This window comes from Anser brachyrhynchus (assembly GCF_964034855.1).
Source record: "Anser brachyrhynchus genome assembly, chromosome: 2".
Lineage (NCBI taxonomy): Eukaryota > Metazoa > Chordata > Aves > Anseriformes > Anatidae > Anser > Anser brachyrhynchus.
In genome coordinates this window covers 48,547,929-48,569,364 of record NC_137695.1, presented here as the reverse complement: position 1 = coordinate 48,569,364, position 21,436 = coordinate 48,547,929, and the positions used below count along the sequence as shown (strand labels likewise).

Below are 21,436 nucleotides of genomic sequence, written 5' to 3'. Positions count from 1 at the left end.
GGAGGGCCACAAAGATGCTCAGAGGGCTGGTGTACCTCCGCCATGAAGAAAGGCTGAGAGAGCTGGGGATGTTCAGCCTGGAGAAGAGAAGGCTCCAGGGTGACCTCAGGGCAGCCTTTCAGTACTTAAAGGGGACTTGTAAAAAAGACGGAGAACAACTCTTTGCTCAAACAGATATTGACAGGATGAGGGGGAATGGTTTTAATCTAAAAGAGGGGGGATTTAGATTAGAGGTTAGGAGGAAATTCTTCACTCAGGAGGTGGTGAGGCACTGGAACAGGTTGCCCAGAGGTTGTGGATGCCTCATCCCTAGAGGTGTTCAAGACCAGGTTTGATGAGGTCCTGAGCAACTCCACCAACCAACTAGTGAGTGGTGCCCCTACCAATGGCAGGGGGTTGGAACTGGTTGATCTTTGAGGTCCCTTCCAACCCAAGATGTTCTATGATTCTTAGGAAGCTCACAGCTGTAGAAATTGTATATCTGTATAAAGATATAAAAGAAGACCTGAAGGTCTGAAAAGACCTCTAAGATCATGTGGTCCAACCTTTTAAAAATCATCATTCTTTTCTGTGTTACTGTCGGTAATACTGGCAGTGGCACTGATAAACAAATCCTTTGCACTGAGTCCCCTGAGGTTAGGCTGGGCAAGCAATGCCTGGTCCAAGCATGGCAGGCTTTGTGGGAGCCACATTCACACATTGCCCAGGGTGGTTCCCACGGGGAGGATCTGCTGCAGAACAAAGCTGCTAGAAAGAAAGTGATATGGGCAGTGGTCTGTGAATTCTTGCTTTGAACGCTGTGGGAGTTCTTGAATTTCAGATATAGTATCTTATTCTCATGGACCTATGTCTTCTTGTGTAGCTGTTAATCTTCAGACAATTTCCAAAGGTCACTGAGAGATTATAAAACTGCCAAAGCAGAGCCCAGATACAGCTAACTGCTGTTTTGACTCAGAATATCTGGTCACAAAAATGATGGCAAACACGTTCTTGAGGTCGTAGGGTTCTAAATGTCATTACTAGCCCGCTTATAGTCTTACACTGTCCTTTAGATTAATAACAATCACAGAATCACAGAACGGTTGTGGTTGGAAGGGAGCTCTGAAGGTCGTCTGGTCCAACTCCTTTCTTCAAGCAGGGACACCTAGAGGTTGCTCATGACCATGTCCAGATGGCTTCTGAGGGAAGTGAGGGAAGTTTGGGTTATCCTGTTTGTGCTGAAGAGGACTAAAGAATGATAATTAAGGGTTATGCAATAAAGAATTAAAGAATGAAAAGGATTAAGTCCCATTCTGTGGACTGAGGTGGGGACTAAACATCCAGGCAGTAGATTAAGATTACAGTATTTTCAGCTAGTCCACATAAATCTGTGTGAGAACATTTGACCACACCATTAAACAGTGCTTCTCTTCATCTCCTTGTAATATTTACAGACAGCAACTGTGCCTCTTTTCCGCCTTCATTTGACGATGGCAAACAACTCAAATGCAATTAATTGTCTGTTTTTAAGATAGTTTTTCCATTCCACTAATCATCCAAGTAACCTTGGGTTATTACTTTCTCAACTCATTCCAGTTTGAACCATCCTTCTTGAACATGAATGGTTCTTGAAGAAATCAAATCCTTCACTTACATCTTGCAGTCTGTCAGTGAGCTCCACATACAAATGTTGTTTGTTTCTTCTGAAGTAGCAGTGTAGCCCCTCTCTCCTCGTGTGTAGTGTGATCAGACTGAGAGATAGCAGCAGCTGGCTGCTGGGGCACATACCATTCCCTCAAGTCAGTCACAGAGTCTGAGGAGTTTTTAAGGTCTTAGATGTCTTTACATCCCCCCAGCCTCTCCAGATGAGGTACTGTTCCATTACTGATAGGCATCTGAAGAACAGGGAGGTTGATCGTGTTCTGTTTCATGGATATTTGTGGTCTCTTTTATTCTTTACATGCTTCTTCCTTGCAGTTCTCAGTTTTTGGTTGCTCTCCATAAAGCACAGCCAGATAACACTCATTTCCCCCCAACAAATGCTGTTGCTTTTTGAGATGTGGGTTTTAAAACTAGGTGCAGCTGTGAGGAAAAACTGGTTGAGAAGCAGATGCTTATGAGAGGATGTTTTGTGCACCTGTAGTACTAGTTATCTGCTTTCCATTCTTCCCAGAAATTCCTGTGTTTTCCTCCAATATTCATATATATACACCCAATCTGTGCAGTCAGAGTGCAGCTGTTAAGAGGTTTACAAGATTTTCAGGGAAAAAGGTTAAACAGGTCTCAAGGTTCAACATCTTTAGCTTAGGAACATTTATAGCTGGCGGTTACCATAGTCTGTAGACATCTCTTTTTCCTGTTGGTGTTCCATGGTTATTTGCAGCTTCACGAGCAGATTAAAAGTTACGGGCTGAAAGGTATTGAAAAGTGGTGATTTGTGGCTGTGTTGTATTGGAGGTCAAAAGGAATTCAGAGAGAGAGCAGGTATAGCTCTTGCCTATATCCTCTGCTCTCAATAAAGTTCTATGAAAAAAAAAAAAAAAGGAAAAGAGCTATCTTATATCAGTAATGCCACTGCAGACTGTTAGTGACAGTCCTCCCCAGTAAAGGCAAGGCTCTTGTTATCTTTTGTAGCAGCTAGATGAAGCACAAACTGAGCTCTAGCTCCAGATCAAAGTGTCTACAGCAAGAACCAGAGGGTTCTTCTGTGGCCCCTTGGTGGCTTTACAAACAGATAACACTACTTTGAATTCACAGCCAGAGAGCTGTGAGGACAGACTGTGCAGTAGCTGAATCATCTTTGCTCAGGAGCACAAGAAATGCTCGGGGCGGGCTGGCTGCCAGTTCGGACTGACCTCAGTTTTAATGGCAGAGGCACTAAATTGCAGTAACGGAGTCTGTCAGTGGCCACCAGGAGAGGGGAGCATGCCTGTGCCCGAGGCGGGGGGTTGCTCTGCCATTCCAGCACTCCGGCGGTGGGTCACATAGCAGGAGTCGTACACCCATCCTTGCTGTGAAAATTGACTGGGTACTTTTATCAGAAAATCGCTTTTCATCCCGAAATTGTTTCTCATCAGAAAATGCCAGTGGGAGCAAAATCTTTGTGTCTTCTTTGTGTGTATGCCTGGTAATGCTGCTGGCTTTGCTGGAACTTCTGTCAGGAAGGGATTATTCGTTTCAGGGTGATGCTCGGGACCTTGACCCAGTAAGGCAGGGCAGGCTGGGACAGGGCCAGGTGCAGGTTTCCACCCTCCTGTTTCAGAGCAGCAGCTGGGTCTCTCGCCAGCCAGGCGAGCACACCAATGATTAGGCCGCTGAATAATTGGAAGTGTGTCTGGGGGGAGAGGCGGTGTGGGAAAGGAGTGTCTGTCCTCTAAACCTCTCTGCAGACCTTCAGTGAAACAAGCAGTCCAGCCTCACACCCAAATCTGGCAGGAATGACATAAAGCACCGGGCTGGGGGCTGTCTCGCACTCTGCAGCTATGGACAGCCTTCGTATAAGGACCTTCGTCTGCAGGTCTCTGCGACGCTGATCTCCAGTGCTGAGACCTTCCTTACACAGAATTTTTTATTTAAAGAATAACTTGGTTTGTCATGCACAGAGCAGCATTCGAAAAACAAGACCCAAAATGCTCAAGTGACAAAAGGCAAGTAGAAGAGGATCCAAATAACATTTTAGAGATGTCATGATTTTAAAGCTCATGTAAGGGCTTTTTTATGCAGTTCCTCTCATGGTTTTGTTGTTATTGTTTTCTTACACTACAAACTGGACAGGAAGGGAAATCCTTCTCTATATGGGTAAAGGGGGTGGCATTGAAACTTCTTCTTTGAAAGTACTGTGGAGCTACTGGCCATGCAAAAATGTGTGCAAAACAGCACAAGAGCTGGGATAGTTAAGAGGTGATCTGGCTTTTGGCATCTTCTCATACCAGAGGGGGCAGATGGCATCAAAGCCTGTGAGAATCTAGAGAAAAGTCAAAATTTCTTCTCAGGAAATCAGAGGGAAAATCAGGGGAAATCAGACAAAACAAGGATCAAGAAGTCACGTAACAAAGTCTAGAATTTTTCTGAGGCACAGTCCAGGGAAGTGCCAGTGGAAGGGACCCCACAGGCCAAACCACAACATTTCTGAGAGGCGGCTCAAACTTTTAGGCTATGTAGAGCGGTGAGTACAGTTGGGCTTGAACTCCAGTGACACCAGCTTTTCTTTATGTAATCTTCTCAGTAGTTCTTTTGGCAAAGAAAATCTGTCCCCAGAAGAAAGGTACTGCAGTTGGCTTTTTGACAGCAAATTTCTGTAAATCCTAGTGAAAGAGACTCACTTTAATTTGACTGCACAGAATTATTCACTAAGACATTCCGTCTTTTCTTTTTTTGTGCCCTGAGTTGACATTCGCACGTGTCCCCAAAATCCTGTGTAACTGCAAATGTATTTTTCCTATACCACTGCTTTCTGTAATCAAAAGCTTAAGACATTGTTTATTTAATGGTATGGCTATATACATATTTAAAAAATATATATGTTAGTCTTTTAGTATTAAAAAAGTGTAATGGGAGTATCCTTTGTGATTGCTGTTCATTCTATTTATTTATTTTTTTTTGTTTAGACCCCTAAATGACAAGAAGAAATCAAACTGTTGTGAAAGCTAAAAAACTTTTTTTTTTTCCCGTGGCCCATCTTTATAAAACTGGGTATGAAAATGTAACCATAAAAATGTATCAGTTGGATTACCAGACAAAGAAATATGGTTAGTCAGAATGAGAGCTAGCTAAAAGGTACATTTTTTACTTTGAAAAAGTAAAAAGCAATATGTAGTTGTTAATGTACATGTTTATAGCCATGATATAACTTCATCTTTTTATGAGAACATACAGCATTGATACAGATCTGTTTTGGGCAGGACACTATCTGATTCTGTTAGGACTTGTTTTTCCTGTATTCCAATGGCTGGTTCATTCTTGGTTGCCCTTTTTCCCATTTGTGTGTGTGTGTTTCTGTACTTTTCTATTTGTTTTCTTGAGTGGAAAAAAAAAAACTCAAAAACCTAAGCACAGTTCCAGCATCTGGATGGACTCTTGAATACATAGCTAAAAAATTTAGAATGAGAATATTTGCTGTTTTTTTACAATGCTGTTATTGAGGGGAAAAATCTGCAAGCAAAAGCAGCTGCAGCCAAAAGAAGCAAAGTGCAAAGAGCGTGAAACATGCGTTTGTTGTTTCTGTTTGTGATTTCATCTGAAGATTGTAACAGGTCATGCCGAGATGTAAATGAAACAAGGTCCAGAGAAGAGAAGGACATTTAATTAATGCAAAAAGGCCTGTGGCAGGTTAATTGATACACAGGTCTGCTTTCTAAGACCTGCTCAGACCCTCTTATTCTCAGGACAGCTTTCAGACAGAGCCAGACTTGTTCAGATTGCAATAGGTTAATAACAGTATGGAGAAGGAGTCATACTTTGCTGAAGATAATTATGCATCAGCTAAAAAAGGGGATTGTTTCATCCCATTAAAGTGAGCTCTGTGTATCAGAGCATTATCACTCCACTCTACTAAAAGTAAACATCGCCGCATTCGCAATGTCAGCTGCAGAAAGTGGGAAGAGTGGAGAAAAGCCAGAGCCCCCCATCAGTTCTGGATGGAGTACATTTCGGCTCTTCATTACAGTGAGGGGTAAAGATGCTGGTTTAATTCTGCTGTATTGGATGGCCCAAACTTCAGATACATCCAAGCCTCTCATGCTCAGCTGAGTGCAGCTTGCCAGGCTGCTCCTGCACTTGCTTTTTTGATGTAGTTCTGCAGGAGACCGGAGGCATAAATAGCAAAGCTGTGGATTTGTGAATCTACCCAGGATAAACATGTCACAATGTAAGAGGGCAGATGGAGTCTTACGGAAGACATCTCCGCTGGTATTCCATTAATGAAGAACAATGTTCACTCCTCTTTGCTCCCATACCAAAATTCATATACAGAATTGCTTAGGAATGTTACCTTCTCTTCTGCACCACGTGGGGTGGAATTCTAGACAGCAAGTCAACTATTAAATATCTTAACATCTTCATAGGTTTATTCCAAGGCTAAATTTTCCATAGGCTTCACTGACCTTCCTTAAACTTTTAATGGCATGGAAAACACATAAAAATAAAGACCACTTCTTGGCAGATAGGTCTGTTAAAGCAGGCTACATTTTAGTCTCCTTGCATGGTGGTCCAGGTAGTGATCTGCCATTCAGAGAGAGGAAATGTGCACATTAGTGGGTGTTGGGATTTTTTTGGTGTTTTTTTTTCCTTCTTGTCATTTCTGCTGCTTCACTTTAGCCATGATTATTCTTCTGTAGGTTTTCTTCAGAAAGTCTCAGTTTGATCCTTTTGTGTAAGTGCAAGGATAGTGTCAAGAGCTGCAAATCACCTGCAACCATTGCCCTTAGGAGTGAGAGCAAGCATATCCTGATAAGCTAGATTTGTGCAGTGGGATGAAAGCTTCTTTATTTGTTACCTATTGGAAGAACCTCACAACTTAACTGACATGAGAGAAACCCCTAAAAACTACGTTTTGTCCCATGTGTTATATCTGTAACAAAAATACTTATGACCATATTAGTGTAGTGAGGCAGATATAAATTCTAGTCTTCATACCTATCAAAATTAGAGAGGAAGTTAAATACAGGCTGAGCTACTACATTAGTAAAACCAGATTCTCTCCTCCCTGTGATATGCTTAAGATCTTGGCAGGGCAGCAATTTCAATGGGACAAGTAATTAATTTTCTTCCCATACCAGAATGACCCCCTGGGAGACAATGGGAGGTGTATCATGCCAATAGGAAGCAGAATTTAAAAACACCTTGAAGTACAAAGCACTGCAGTCTTTCGTGATGTTTCATACAAGGATCACAAACGCAGGATCTAAGGATTCCTATCTTAAATGTGAAAAGGGAAGAACACCTCAGCACTTTGGATAATATCTTGGGGTAGCAGGGCTTTTGTACTCAAAATGTGTATCCAGTTACTCCCCCACGTTTTGGGGAATGCTGTAGTTAGCGGGTGAAGAAAGATCCTTTACTTCTTTGCTGTTATGTTTAACAACAAGAATAAAAGAATGCATAAACACTTAGGGAAGTGATGAAAGTAGGATGTGTCACTGTGCAGTAAAAATTTCCTCAGCTCTGTCTTGCAGAAGACACCCGTGGTGAGCGTGTGGGCAGAAGTTGTTTATAGATGTGCCAGGTTCTCAGATTGACCATTGGTGAAACAGGCCTCACCCACTGACACAGCCTCGCAGCACTTTAATGAGATTTTATCGCTATAATTTAGCATAGGCAAGCAGAATGATGTTTTACGTTCATACCTAATAGCTGGTGTGTTCAGTGGGAATTACATATCCCTCCAGTGTGGATGTATTCCTACACGGTTACAAGAGTTTTCACAAACTCTTCCAAGTCAAACTGATTCACCAAATAAATATACACTTACCATAAATAAATATACACTTCCCTTCCGCTCAAAGCCACCAGTGCATTAACACTTTTATGTGAGCACTTACAGAGAAAACAGCGCTAGCCCTATAATTGTCCACATCAAAATCTATTTAAAGAAGCTGGTTATTATTCAGCTGGAGTTACCAGCAGTGAAGTAGAGGAGAATTGCCACAGTCTTTCTGCTGTTGAATTAACAATCAAAGAACAGTCATCATCACCATTATTGTTTGTTTCTGTTCACATGTTCCAGATGCTTGTTTACAGGCTTTGTAAGGAAAGAAGTAAGGTTCTGTTGATTTTCCACTCATTGAGCCTGGGGCACTTTTTTTCCCAGTGCTTTTCTACCTCAGAAAGCTTGTGGGGTCATCATGGTCATTAGTTGCTATAGGTTAGGTAATTTTAAATGGTCCATGGAGTTCCTCCTCTTTTTCTTTTAGAAATACCTATATTTATCAGTACTTCCTATGAGCTTTTGGCTATAGGGTTAGTGGGTTAATAAATGCTCACTGGCATTTCAAAAACATTCTATATTCTGTGAATAATAGATTGTAGGTGACTCCAACCACACAACATAAAAAGCTGTGGGTGTTTATGAGCCATTTATAAGCAATTTATCATTTATGAGGAGGGGATGGTGCAATCTTCCATTTATTAAGGTCTTTGAATTGTGTACTAATCCTTTCTGCAGAATGTTAAAGGCTTACTCAGAAATGAGGTGTGAGCCGCTGGCTTTTCAGCAGGGGCTGTCCGACTGGCAGCTGATAACATCACACCAAATTCTTGGCAGCCCTGGGACACTCCAGAACACTGTTAACTTGTCCTGCAGCCAAGCACACAATTAGTTGCTCTGTTTTTCAGTCATTCATTCCAACTGCTCTTAGCAGTAATGATTTTACTTTGGTAGCTAGCGATTTGTATCGATGTAACATGCTATTGGTACTTGCCTTCAAGAACTCCTACTTTGTGTTTCTTTGGTTTGCTCTCTGGCTAAATCTTTTTCTTCCCCATTTTTTTTTTGTTTTTTCCTGCTCCTCTTTTCCCCAGGGTGAATGTTCACAGAAGTGCTACAACATCTTTGTGCTGGAGACAGTGTGTGTGGCTTGGTTTTCGTTTGAGTTCCTCCTGCGATCCATCCAGGCAGAGAACAAGTGTGCTTTCCTGAAAACCCCGCTCAACATCATCGACATCCTGGCTATCCTGCCTTTCTATATCTCTCTCATTGTGGATATGGTCTCTACAAAAAACAGCAGCAAGCCTGGCGGAGGAGCAGGGAACAAGTACCTGGAACGAGTGGGCCTGGTGCTGCGCTTCCTGCGGGCTCTGCGCATCCTCTACGTGATGCGATTAGCGCGGCACTCGCTGGGGCTGCAGACCCTAGGGCTCACCGTGCGCCGGTGCACGAGGGAGTTTGGGCTCCTCCTGCTCTTCCTTTGTGTTGCCATGGCCCTCTTCTCGCCACTGGTATATCTGGCTGAGAGCGAACTGGGAGCCAAGCAAGAATTCACGAGCGTGCCCACCAGTTACTGGTGGGCTGTCATCTCCATGACCACTGTTGGCTATGGGGACATGGTGCCTCGTAGCATCCCTGGACAAGTGGTAGCCCTGAGCAGTATCTTGAGTGGTATTTTACTGATGGCCTTCCCGGTCACGTCCATCTTTCATACCTTTTCCCGTTCCTACAGTGAGTTGAAGGAGCAGCAGCAACGAGCAGCAAGCAGGCAGATGCGCCAGCTAGAAGAGAGCACCAAGCTCACGGGTGGTGACAGTTCACAGGGGCTCGGTGTTGCATCCCCACTAGATGCTGCCAGGGAAGTGGGTCAGCCAGCGGTGGACCAGGAAGCCAAAAGAAGTTAAAATTCTGAACAGTTAAAGTGAGTTGGCAGCACAAGAAGCTGTAGACATGGTGGATGGGGTCAATTCTGCAATCAGAACCTCCTGAATTGCATAAATTAGGAGCAGACACACACAAGATTTTCCCCAAGGACCAACTTTTGATCTTAAGGGCCTACTGAAAAGCGTCCCTAGAAACTCTACCAAGTTCAGTTCTGCTCCATCACTGTTTGTAGGGCATTTCTTTTCTATTGAGTAACTGGTTTTGGCAACCTCAAGGAGCAGCTGTTGAACGCAGCCAGGCAGGAGGATATAACGAAGCACCAAGAGTCCACACCGGGGTGCCATTTGGTGGGGCAGTGACCGTGCCACCTCCTCCCGTCTCTGCGACACCGTGCGCGACACGCCGAGTGAGGGGTTTCCTCTGGTGTGCTCCGTGCACGGGGAGTTCGTTTTGGCAGCTCCACCGAGGAACACAAATCTCAGACAAGCAAAGGGATGAGGGGGAGAGAAGGGCAGAAATATCTCTTCAGCTTTCCCAGGGGCTTGGTTTTGTCTGTTTTACAAATCAGGCACCGCCAGCTGCCAGCTCCAACGTGTGCTCTAGCTCAGTATGCATTATTTAGTAAATATGCGTATTTACCACAGTAAGCTTTGTATCTTAGCCCCATGACAGAAATATACATAGAAAATCTTCCTGACTATTGTACTGAACGTTGAATTGTTGGTTTTCTTTCTTTTCTTACAGTTGAATATAACAAATACTTTTACAATTCACAACATTTCTCCACTTTCTTTTAATGCTTTCCATCTCCCATGTATCAAAACCATGTTTAACAGATGAATAAACCTCAAATACGTGCTGCCCAGGAAGGGGAAGGTGATGTTATACCAACAGTGACTCCCAGTTCCGCATACTCTTCCTCAGTGACTGCAGTCAGGACCAGTCCAAATTGAGTAAAAAGTCAATGAGACTCCTCCAGTGGCCTAAGCTGCAGCACAGCATCTGTGATCTACATTAGGAGTAGGCTTTTTTCCCCCTACTAAGAAAAAGACAATGCTGTCATCTAAAAATCATTATTGTTCTGCCTGTTCCTTCTGATTCTCAAAAAAAATGGTCAGTTGAAAGGGAAGATGAGTGTGGTGTCATCTGCATGTTGTTTACTGCTGCTAGTCTCATGAGCTTTCCAGTCCTCTGACGTGTGGTTTTCCAACTTGAGGAGCTGTGTAGCTGGTCTAAGTCAGTGCACTGTGTGCATTTTTAGGTATTCCTCCAAGTGGGATAGTGGGATGCTTTAGGAGATAGCAGGGAAGGGGGCACAAATGCCTCTTGTACCTACAGCTCCATTGATATTAGCAGAGCTGTAGGACCAACCGTGGTGTCGTCCTTCATATTCACCTCCTCCTAGGAAGAGAACAAAATATTAAAGGTGGGTTTGTTGGCGTGTTTTTTGTTTTTTTTTTTGTTTTGTTTTGTTTTTTTGCCTCAGCTTATAGCACCAACCCTACACTAGCAGAGTTCTGTGTTAAGCCATTCCTTATAGGAATGGAGCAAGGGAAAATAAAAGGTTACACTCGATTTTAATAAAAATTGGAAGCTGTGTTGCAGAACAAGTGCCTCTAGTGATGCTTACGATTTGTGTGACATGGGGAAGGTGATGTTTCCCTGTGCTGGCATGAAGGCGTGTGTCACAGTGGTCCAGCCAGGACCCCATGCCCCCAGTTCCCTACGGCCCCAAGAGAAGAGCAGCACGTGTCCTCTCAGTACGGCTGCAGGCTGTGCCTGGTGGAGTCAGCAGACAAGACACATGCACATATGCACACGCATACAGGTGCATGCACAGGCTGTGCAGCAGCCACTGCTTGGCACAGCCATGAATGCATTTTGCAGGGAGGGGAGGGCTCGATGCCCTCTCAACGCCACCTGCTTTGGGAAGGGAGCTTCGTGTGCCAGTTTCTGGGGACAGGAGCGGGGCCGTGGAGGCACGTGGCTACGCCAGGCTCCCAGCGCCAGGTCTGCGGGGCACACTCTGGGCTTTGTGCTTGCGGCCACTGGAGCTGCAGCCCTGGCACTGCTCCCTTGCTGCCGCAGCAGAGGGTGCCTCGGGGAAGCACAGCTGTGCCAGACACCCCCGAGCACTGCTGCGAGATGTGAAGGGAGCACACTGAGCCCGGGCACTCAGCAGGCTGTGTCTGGGTCTCCGGTCCCCTGGCTGCATTGAGTTACAAACAAACTCAGCACAGCCACGTGCACAGGGCTCTGCCACCAGTCACAGCCTGCCACCACACGGAGCTCGATTTCGTGTGCCAGGCGGGAAGGGCTAAGGGGTGATGGATGCTACCTGTGCTGACTCAGACTCCTGGCAAACCAATACCAGCGTTAGGTTGCTGTGACTCATTGAGAGATTTTTTTTTTTTTTTTTAAATCCTGACACAGGAATTTCTTGCATTAAGGCTTATTAAGGTTTGACATTGAGGTTCAGCATTGCGGCTGTGAAGCAAAGTGAAGAACGTGGGTGGGCAAGGCATGGCATGGTGATGGGGGGAGGAACAATGCATTTTATGATGTCTTCGCCTGCATTCAGGTGAAAGCCTTCCGTGATACTTCATGTCCCATGCACATCCCCTGCAGGTCAGAGCTAAATCTCTGGTGTGAATGCAGTGAGCAGCGGCCCTTCAAAGGGTGCAGAACACATCTCCTCAGGGGGGTAGGGCCCATGAACAGTCATCAGTATAAGCTTACTCCTAAAAGCTTACTCGTCTTAAAGCAGACATCCTTGCAGAATGAAGAGCTTCATGCTTGCAGTGCTAGAAATAAGCTTTAATTAATGCCTCTTGTGGTCCTACAGCATGAAAGAACTACACTGAGACAGCTAACTGCAGCTCAGCAGCTCTGTAGCAAAAGTTGACACCCATTATTGCTGCGGTCCATCAAGTTGCTATTGTCCTACAACAGCGAGTTCTTTGTATTTTCAAAAGGCACATAATTAATTCCAGCACACACAGAGTTTTAATAAAGTGACAAAACCCACTCATCATGTTTGTTAGTCGAGGTCTGACTTTTAATAAAGTTTCATTTTATCTATTAAGATGACAGATGAGGAGACAAATATAAACCAGGAACCTTTTAAACAAATTATTTTTGGAAGCTGTATAAAGTTCTGATGCACACATTGCCAGACATAAAAGATACCCAGAGGACAGTGAGTTCCCCCCAGCATAGCTGTTATTATGAGTGATGCTTATTACTTCTGATCAGTAGTTGGAGAATTGTTGGTTTTGTGCGTGGTTGTTGTTTTCTTTGACATGGCACACGAATGATTTAGGGCCATTTATCACTAACTAGAAAAAATGCTGTACTACTGCCTGCATGCATGCCAGTGCCAGTAGATAGTTAAATATACTTCTTGTGAAGCACAATCTAGCATTTCATGGTTGTAGCACATTCTGTTTGCATCAAAGAAAAAGAAATGTCCTCTCTGGCATGGGACTGAGACTCATTGCGTGTTTGAGAGCTCAAAATGTGGTAACAGGCTTGTAAAGGGACAGTATTAGAGGGAGCGGCACAAAGTCAGACACAATTCCTGCTGCTGGTATGGCACACGTACAGCCATCTTCCACCTCAGAGCAACCTTAATTAGGAAAAATTACAATCATAAAACCATGACAGTCATAACACGCTCCTCAGTGGTCACCCAGACAAAGGTTGCTGTCTCACATCAACAGGGCCAGAACAGGCATAACCTGTGGCAGCCTCACAGCAGTTGCTTCACAGGGGGCAAAATATCCATAGCTCTCACAGCACCTCGCCCCTACTAACTACAGCCTTAAGAGAGTGTGAAGCAGTGGAGCAGAAGAGGGAAGAGGCAGATGAAGGGAGTAAAGAAATCCCGTGTGGTTCTGCTGGCCCATCTGAGGCTGAGCAAAACCCCTCAGTTTCAGCTTAGCACAGGTAGGACAGCACCCGTGAGAGTCAAATCCAAGTAAACTGGGACACAGAAGGGGCAGGATGGGGGTCTGGAAGTCACAAGTTGCCCATCGGGGCACTTCCAAATACTGCTTTCTGCTTGGGACCTGGTTACTTTACAAGGCTTTCATATGGAGATGTGTCCACTGTTTCTGTGCGTGCCTCACGTTTTGTTCTAGTCCGCTTCTTTTATTCGTTGCTGTTATCACAGGTATTCGGACAGTATGTTTATTTATTGGTATACTGTTGAATTCTTTCTGTTACCAACAGTGAAGAAGGTGAGCACTCCTTGACACAGTGGTTGACCATGAGATGTCACACCTGTTTTCCTCATCTTCTGTGCTGAGGCTGTGAGGAGCATGTCCCTCATGTCCCCCTGTTTGTCCCTCAGCTGTGTCCTGTCTTTGACCTCCTTGTGCAGTTTGCCTGACATGGTTTTGTTTGCTTGCTTTTCTTAAAGCTACATAGTAATCTCTTAGTAATTTGTTTTTACTGTGACCATCACAAGCATACAAGAGAGTAGGTTAAAAAAAGACGGCGAGTGTAAGTTCACCCCAGAATGTATGAAAGAGCTGAGGACAGATATCCACAATTCCTGTCATCCTCTATCATGACCTCACGACAAACCACACCTTGTGCTTACCCACGCATCAGGAGGAAAAATACTGCTGATTATTTCTATGGATGATGCTCTGTACAGGATGAACTACAGTAGCATTTAAGAAACACGTATCTTATATCCAAACAAAACACAGCAATGCTGCAGTTTATGTATAACAGGTTTCCTTTATTTAAAAAGCATTACAACTGACAGAAAATAAACTCATGAAATGTGCCATACATTCAAAGAGTTATTTAAAGTAATTGATTTATTATTCTCCGAGGTGATCATTGATACAGATACTTCATGACAACTAAGAACAAAGTTCTGTAACATTTTCTCTGTAAAGTATCTTGCAAGGTGATGTTCAACAGTTCCCAGCCAAGAGTCCTACCTTATTAAATGCCACATATAGAAGATGACTTTAGATGTGTTTTCACTGGCTTCTCTTCCAATATTTGCACCTCTAGTGTGAATGAGACTGCACACTGGTTTGGGTACTGGTGGCAGGCTCAAGAAACTGCCCGGGGAGAGTCCCATAAGGAAAAAACAACAGTTATTTTATCAGTAATACCTGTAGTTTAAAGCCAAAGAGGTGGCCAAAAGTGTGCACTCCCAGGTGAAGCTGTAACATACAGAAGCATATTTCTTAACAGCCATTTAAATTTATTATCCCCTTTTCATAGATTAGAAAAGACCACCATATACAAAAATCTTATCATTACAAGGTATTAAAAAAATCAGACCATTAAAACACACAGGAAAGTGTTCATTTGCATACAGTAGAAATACAATCCTCATTAAAGCAGCATACCAGAGAAGCCAGTTGTTAAATAAGTCTTCAATTAAAAAAGACAGAAGCCCAGATGTTCATTTAACATAATCAGAGCATTGGAAAAAAAAAGAGAGGAACAAAACATTCATAGTCTGCCATGCCGGGTACATTGTCATTGTAAGGTCACTTCAGGCCTAAAAAAGAAGGGTATCGAACAAGGAGCGTGGAGGCAGTGCCCAGGCAGAGCATCTGTGCCCACCCCTCAGAAAGAGCAGCTGTCCTCTGTTCTGGTCTGCTGGATCTGCCTGGGCAGGAGGGACTTTGTGAGGATGCCCCTTACCTCCACCTCCAGCAGTGCCCCACGGAAGGGAAGGATGGCCCAAACCTCTGCTCACAGGTTTGGGGCTCGGCGCTCCGCCACCAACATGGCAGTGCCCAAACCACATGGCACGTGCGGCGTGAGCCCCGATGTCAGCCTGGGCTGCCTGGGGAGTGGCAGAGGCACGGGTCTGCAAAGCAGCACAGACCACGGGGCCAGCCCACTCCACCCTGTCCTACAAGGGTGGTTCCCAACCAGGCGTCATGCAACTGCTGCTGTGGCCTGCTGCTGCTTTCCCAACAGAGGAGGGTTTGCCACCAGTGAAGACAGTCCAGACTCAGGTCATGAGATTCCCAAATAAAATAGGGTAGGGAAAGTACCTGATTTACTCACTGAAGTTATTAAACCTCAGACTTGCTCCCGTTGATAAGGAAACACAAGCTCTTGTGCTGATCTTGGAGAAAAAAAAAATGATTCTCAGAAATCTATCCTAGCTCTAATGCCTTGCCTGCAGTCACACGGGGCTCATCCTGCAGCAGGGAGGGAGTTTCACAAAGAAGAAAGCAGCACAGGCACAAATGCTCCTGGGGCTCTGCATCTTGCAGTAGTTGTTTCAGCCCAACCACGGTGGTTTCCTTATGGCAACTGGCAGAAGCCCGTGGGCTTGGGCACAGCCCCCTGAGGGTCCCACACCACCTGCAGCTGCTAGACATGTGCAGTGCTCAGAAAGGGCACAATGACCTATGCTGGCAAGCAGCCAGTACAGACAACATCTGTGTTTATAAATAAACTCTCTGTCCTATCTGTTTTCTCAGTCCCTCTGTCTAACTACAGACTGTTGATTCTCCAAAGAGCTTGGAAGATCTTAAGCAACAAAAAAAAAGGAAAAATGTGGACTCCTTCCTTATTGGGTCAGTGCAAGAAACACCCCCAAATACAAACTGGTTCTTGTTTGGCATTAAACAGTGTGAACGTGACTCTCAGCCTCAACAAATCAAGTGGTCAGATGCTAGTCCTATTCCATAGGACACGACTTTGTCTCAAACTTTTTCACTTCTCCCTCTAGGGCAATGAAAGTGGACTCACTTTCAATGGCAATGCACATCTACTGGCTCCTGGGACAGGCATCTTCCAGCCCAGTCCTATCCTGTGCATGGCTGCAGCAGTCAGTCTGTTCCCAAATCCCACTGAGCAAGGCTCTGTTAGAGCCCCTCACGCAATCTCCTGTTCGCTTCTCCTTTTGACTGACCACTTGATTGACTGTGCCTGCTCTACACGTGGCACAGCATTGCCTGTACTCAGCCACCATTCCTCACGCTGACACTTCTGCCTGCTGCACTGATACTGCAGCAGGCGCGTGTTACAGTTCACTCTTCGGCATGCTGACACTTCATACTGTGTATGACTTGCTCACTTTCAGTTGTTCGCCTCTTTGCAGGGCTTCCCTCCCTTTCTGCTTACCCTTCTTCAACAAAAAAGAGAAAGCTCCAACATTTGCTCTTCAATACTTCTTCCTACGTCATGGAGATACTGAATGCTAACATATGCCACAACCTTCCTGCCAATATACAGACTTCATATTATATAAATAGGTAAAAGTCTCAGACAAAATATCCTATCATTTCTGTGGTGTAACATTTTTAAATAGCATTAAAAACACAAAACATCCAGCCCTTGTGATTAATATACAAACCTATGTGAATCAATAAGGCTCATAGGTACATATGCAAAAATAAAGTGTCCCTCCCCCCACCAGGAACCAGTTCTGTACAGCAAAGCCTGAGAACAGAGAGAGCAAGTTATTTTAAATAAAAACCCCAGAGCTGGAAGTGCAACCAGGCTTTCGATCCTTGTTCTCTTATCTGCTTTCAGCTCAGCAATGCAGGAGTATTTACAAGTGGAAGAGGAGGTGCCATGGCTGACCCTGCAGCGCCACTGACCTGCAGCCTGTCCTGCAGAGCGCCTCACAGGGCCTTGGTGCTGGCAGGGTGCGCCGTGTGGGAGGTGGGCTTCTGAGGGTAGGAGCTGTACAAGTAAACCTGCAGCAGGATAGCGATGTCCACAAAGACCTGCAGGAGTCCACAGATGGAGAACTGTAAAGGGGCCTGATTCAAGATAAAGTAAACAGTCTTGAAGGTGTCCCCGCTCGTCCACATCAGCACCATCTTGACACTAAAAGACAGAAAAGAAGGGTAATGGTATTTATTGCAAGGAAGAACTCAGCGTGTGATTAGATCAGCTGTACCAGAGGATCCACCTACATCAGCAAGGGTTTATACTCTACAGTGGGTTGAGATTCCTCTCTGCTAGGACACACAGCTTAGCCTAGCCATGAGGTGTGGCGCTGTACTTGGAAATTCTCCGCTCCACAACCTCCGGTGCTCTTACCTCAGCAATTACAGCTTCAAATGCCATGGCTATGAAGATACATTTTAGACATCCAACATTTTAAAATGCCCAGCTAGGATATTTGACTCAGAAGTGCTCTGTAAACATGACTGACACACGCTGACAGCACTGACCATGAAACAAAGTAATCCAGTGCATGCAAAAAAATCAGTTAATCCCAGCTTCTTCTTGTGTGTACAATTTTGTGCTCACACCATGTCAAGTAACAAGATACACCTACCTGCTCCCTCATGCACGCACACTTTTTTAGCATCTTGTAGAAACACAATAGCATCATGTTATTTTACCATCATGTAGAAACACACGTTTCTGATAGATACAAGAAATCTTTTCTTATTGAAGAAAATAAAAATCTAAAAACCAGAAAGACAGACTGTCCAGTAACAGGGAAAGAGGGGAAATCACGTGTCTGCAGCTGTTTACCAGAAGGCTGAATATCACCAGGGATTTTCATCAAGGACACAGTATAAGAACAATGCCCACCCAGACTTCCTTTTAATTAGCCATCTTTGCTTTTATCTTGCTGTATCGCCGAGACACCTCCTGTCCTGCAACCCAGCTCCTGCTCTCCTGCATCAGAAGAAGCTTGGGGGAGCAGAAGCAAGTTCTTCAAACTTCACACAAACCAGTTTTCTTCTATGCCTTCAACAAAACATGCACAGCTAGTTCCTGAAGGCTGTTTCTGAGGTTAATGTGCTTTAACCAGAGAATTTACAGAGCAGCTGGATAAGCGGCAGTAGACAAAAGCTTTGTAGTTCTCAGTATGAGCATTGTGCATGATTTGTTGTAATTATGAACAATTATGTTTTGCCAGCACTGACTTCAATTCATCAAATGCAGTCACGCACACGCAGCAGGTTAGGACAACATTCGTTTCCCAAACATTTGGTCAGGGAGCTAGCACAATTTTTGTTTTGGACACAAGTACACAATGCTGTTTTGCAAGCCAAATGCTGCAGCCCGCTCTCTCCCCAGATGGTGGTCAAGAGCATCAGTTTATATTGACTGAGTGCACTACAGAAACATAAGCTTTTGTAACTCATGTCACCCGACTGACAGCATAAAACAACAAGTCTACAATGTTACAGACCTTCCAAAGAGAGGCTTTGTGTGGAAGTGCAAGCAAGGACATGAGGCTGAGTGAGCAGTCACTCCCCACTCAAGGTAATTCTAAAAATTTAAATAAATAATCAGAGAAGAAGGAAAGCAACTGCTGAACCCACAGCATCATCTGTGCTCAGCGCAAATAGCTTGCGCCACCTGCCTTGCATCCATCCCCAGTCTCAACAGATCGCGTTACGTCCCACTTACAGGAGGTTTACATGTGTAGGGGGTGGTGGAGATTGTGTGGGATTTTAACTGGGGAGAATGGTGAACTGTGAGGGTAAGAAAACTGCCACTGCTTGCAGGCAGCCAAGATTCCTCCTCCTCTGATTTTAAGCTTGTCAGTGTTTGCTGGGCAGCTGATCACAATTTAAAAGCGTGGCTGGGGACCGGCACTAGAGGTGCAGTACATGGTAACCTTGTCAGGCCAGACAAACTGTATGTCATCAACATAAAGTTAATTTAGGCATGCCACCAAAGATCTGAATAGGAATTTAACACACGTGGGCTGTTTGTCATATATTCCACATGGAGAAAGCTAGCCAGGTTTTAAAAATGACCCCACAGTGCAGTGAAGACGTGGAGAAAATGCACATTGTCAGGAGGTTTATAGTTTTAACAGTTTCAACACCCAAAGAAGGAATAATCACTGGGTGAAACCTTATGGATACCTGCAGTTCAGCAGTGCCTTAGGAACTGAACTCTAGATACACACTTCTGGTTGTGTCACACATTGTGCTGAGTTCTGTATTAGGCTTACATGGAAAGATTTTGTTAGCTGAGGGGGCTGCAGGGGGGGCTTCCATGAGAAGAGTCCAGAAGTTGCCCCATGTTAGATGAGAGGCAGCTACAGCTGGCTCCGAAAGGGACCTGCCCCTGGCCAGAGCTGAGGCAATGAGCAATGCTGGCTTCACCTCTGTGAGAGCACGTTTAAGAAAGGCTAAAATATGCTACACAACAGCAGCTGAGAGGAGTGAGAAAATGTGAAGAGAAGCAGCCCTGCAGCCCCCAAGGTCAGTGCAGCAGGAGGGCAGGACGTGCTCCAGGCATGCAGCAGCAGTTCCCCTGCGGCCTGTGGAGAGGCCCCTGGTGGAGCAGGCTGTCCCCCTGCAGCCCATGGGTCCCACACGGAGCAGATCTCCACGCTGCAGCCCCCCCGTGGAGGAGCCCCCGGTGGAGCAGGTGGAGGTGGCCTGGAGGAGGCTGCGGCCCATGGAGAGCCCCCGCAGGAGCAGGCCCCGGGCCGGAGCTGCAGCCCGTGGAGAGGAGCCCACGCAGGAGCAGGGGGTCTGGGGGGAGCTGCCGCCCGTGGGGGACCCGTGCTGGAGCAGTTTGCTCCTGGGGGATGGACCCCGTGGTACGGAGCCGTGTGGGAGCAGTTCCTGAAGAGCTGCTGCCTGTGGGCAGCCCCCGCAGGCTCAGTTCGGGCAGGACGGCATCCCGTGGGAGGGACCCCACGGGGAGCAGGGGCAGAGAGTGACCGTGAGGGAGCGGCGGAGACAAAGTGTTACGGACTGACCGCAGCCCCCATTCCCCGTTCCCCTGTGCCACTTGGGGGAGGTAGAAGAGGGTGGATGGGGGGAAGGTGTTTTTGGTTTGGTTATGGTTCTCACTACTCTAGCCTGTTATCAGTAGGCAATAAATTACATTAATTTTCCTTACGCTGAATCTGTTTTGCCCATAATGATTACTGGCGAGCGATCTCACTGTCCTTATCTCAACCCATGAGCTTTTTTCATCATTTTCTCCCCGTCCTTTTGAGGAGGGGGAGTGAGAGCATGTTGTGGTGGTGCTGAGCTAGCCATCAGTGTTAACTAAAGCAAACTCAGGGTTTTGCTAGAAAGCCACCTGTAAACTCAGCAGCTTGCAGTACCAACTGGGTAACTTGGTACATATTTCACGAGCCTTTGCATGTTCTCGAGTCCCTCTCTTCAGCTGGTATATCAGATGCTCAAGGAAAGCAGCAACGTGCCTGAGGTGTTCACTGGGATCTGGCAAAATGCTCTATACATAAGAACATCTCAATTTGTCCTTTTCAAATATTATTTTAGAAACATCATGGACAGTTTAAAAATCTAACAACAGCAATCAAAAAACATACGTCCTTCCTCTGTTGAATAGCTTGAACGAAACCTGCAAATCACCAAAGGACTATAAGAATACAAAATAAAAACACATAAAATTCTAGGTGTTCCACAAACATTTCGTATTGCAGCTGCACCTAGCTTGCCAGAACCCAGGGTTAATGCAGAACAGTGACAGGGAGTGCCAGCTGCTCACTCTCCTCTGCTTCCCTCGAGTAGAGACTTGGTCTGGATGACAGGAGCACGTACAGCACAGATCTGAAGGTGTGTGGGGTAGCCAAAAACAGCTTGGCAAGGAAACAGGGACAAACAAGAAGTGAGAGGAGATGAAAAGCCCTGGAGGAAAGCTGGTAAGGTACCAGAGGCTGGTTGGATGAGAAGGGGAAAAAGAGGCTACAACAGTGCAGGGGATGACAGGAAATGGAAGAGAAGTGCGAACTTGTGGTACAAGTCCTTGGGAAGAATGCAATAGTAATGGTCCTGCCCCCATACTTAGGCTGTGCAGTTGCTTTGTCCTAGCTGCATACACCATTCACAGTAATGCAAAGGTGCGTGCATGATTCTGCACGACCAACTGCATGGTTATACCATCACTGCTCTCCTATCTCCACCTACTGTTTCACTTCCAGATGCCATGCTGTACAGAAAAGCCAGTTTTTATCTGCAGCTTCTCAACATTGCCCACTTGCTCGGGAAAGGGAAGTTATTCGTGATTTTTTTCTTACTTTTGGAGTAGAAAACAAAGAAAGCAACAAACCCTAGTCAGATCAGCTGCCATCTTACCTGCCTCGGAGGAAAAAAGAGCAGAGTGTCTGTGCAGAAACGTGGTTTTGTTGACCAAATAAATATTTTTTTTCAGTTGGTTGTGGGGAAGGAACAAGAAAAAGAGGAGAGC

The 21,436-nt window shown here is 45.3% G+C and overlaps 2 protein-coding genes across 5 annotated transcripts in view; one reads left to right on the top strand and one right to left on the bottom strand.

The window, feature by feature from the left end:
* Positions 1–14,087, top strand: part of KCNG2 (potassium voltage-gated channel modifier subfamily G member 2) — a 59,407-nt gene extending 45,320 nt beyond the window's left edge. For all 3 annotated transcript variants that reach the window (XM_080579200.1, XM_080579202.1, XM_080579201.1), the window contains one exon: positions 8,497–14,087. In XM_080579200.1, coding sequence (XP_080435326.1) covers positions 8,497–9,306 — 810 coding nt within the window. In that variant the 3' untranslated portion in view covers positions 9,307–14,087. The remainder of the gene's footprint in view (positions 1–8,496) is intronic.
* Positions 14,016–21,436, bottom strand: part of SLC66A2 (solute carrier family 66 member 2) — a 53,562-nt gene continuing 46,141 nt past the window's right edge. For both annotated transcript variants that reach the window (XM_080579205.1, XM_080579206.1), the window contains one exon: positions 14,016–17,116. In XM_080579205.1, coding sequence (XP_080435331.1) covers positions 16,909–17,116 — 208 coding nt within the window. In that variant the 3' untranslated portion in view covers positions 14,016–16,908. The remainder of the gene's footprint in view (positions 17,117–21,436) is intronic.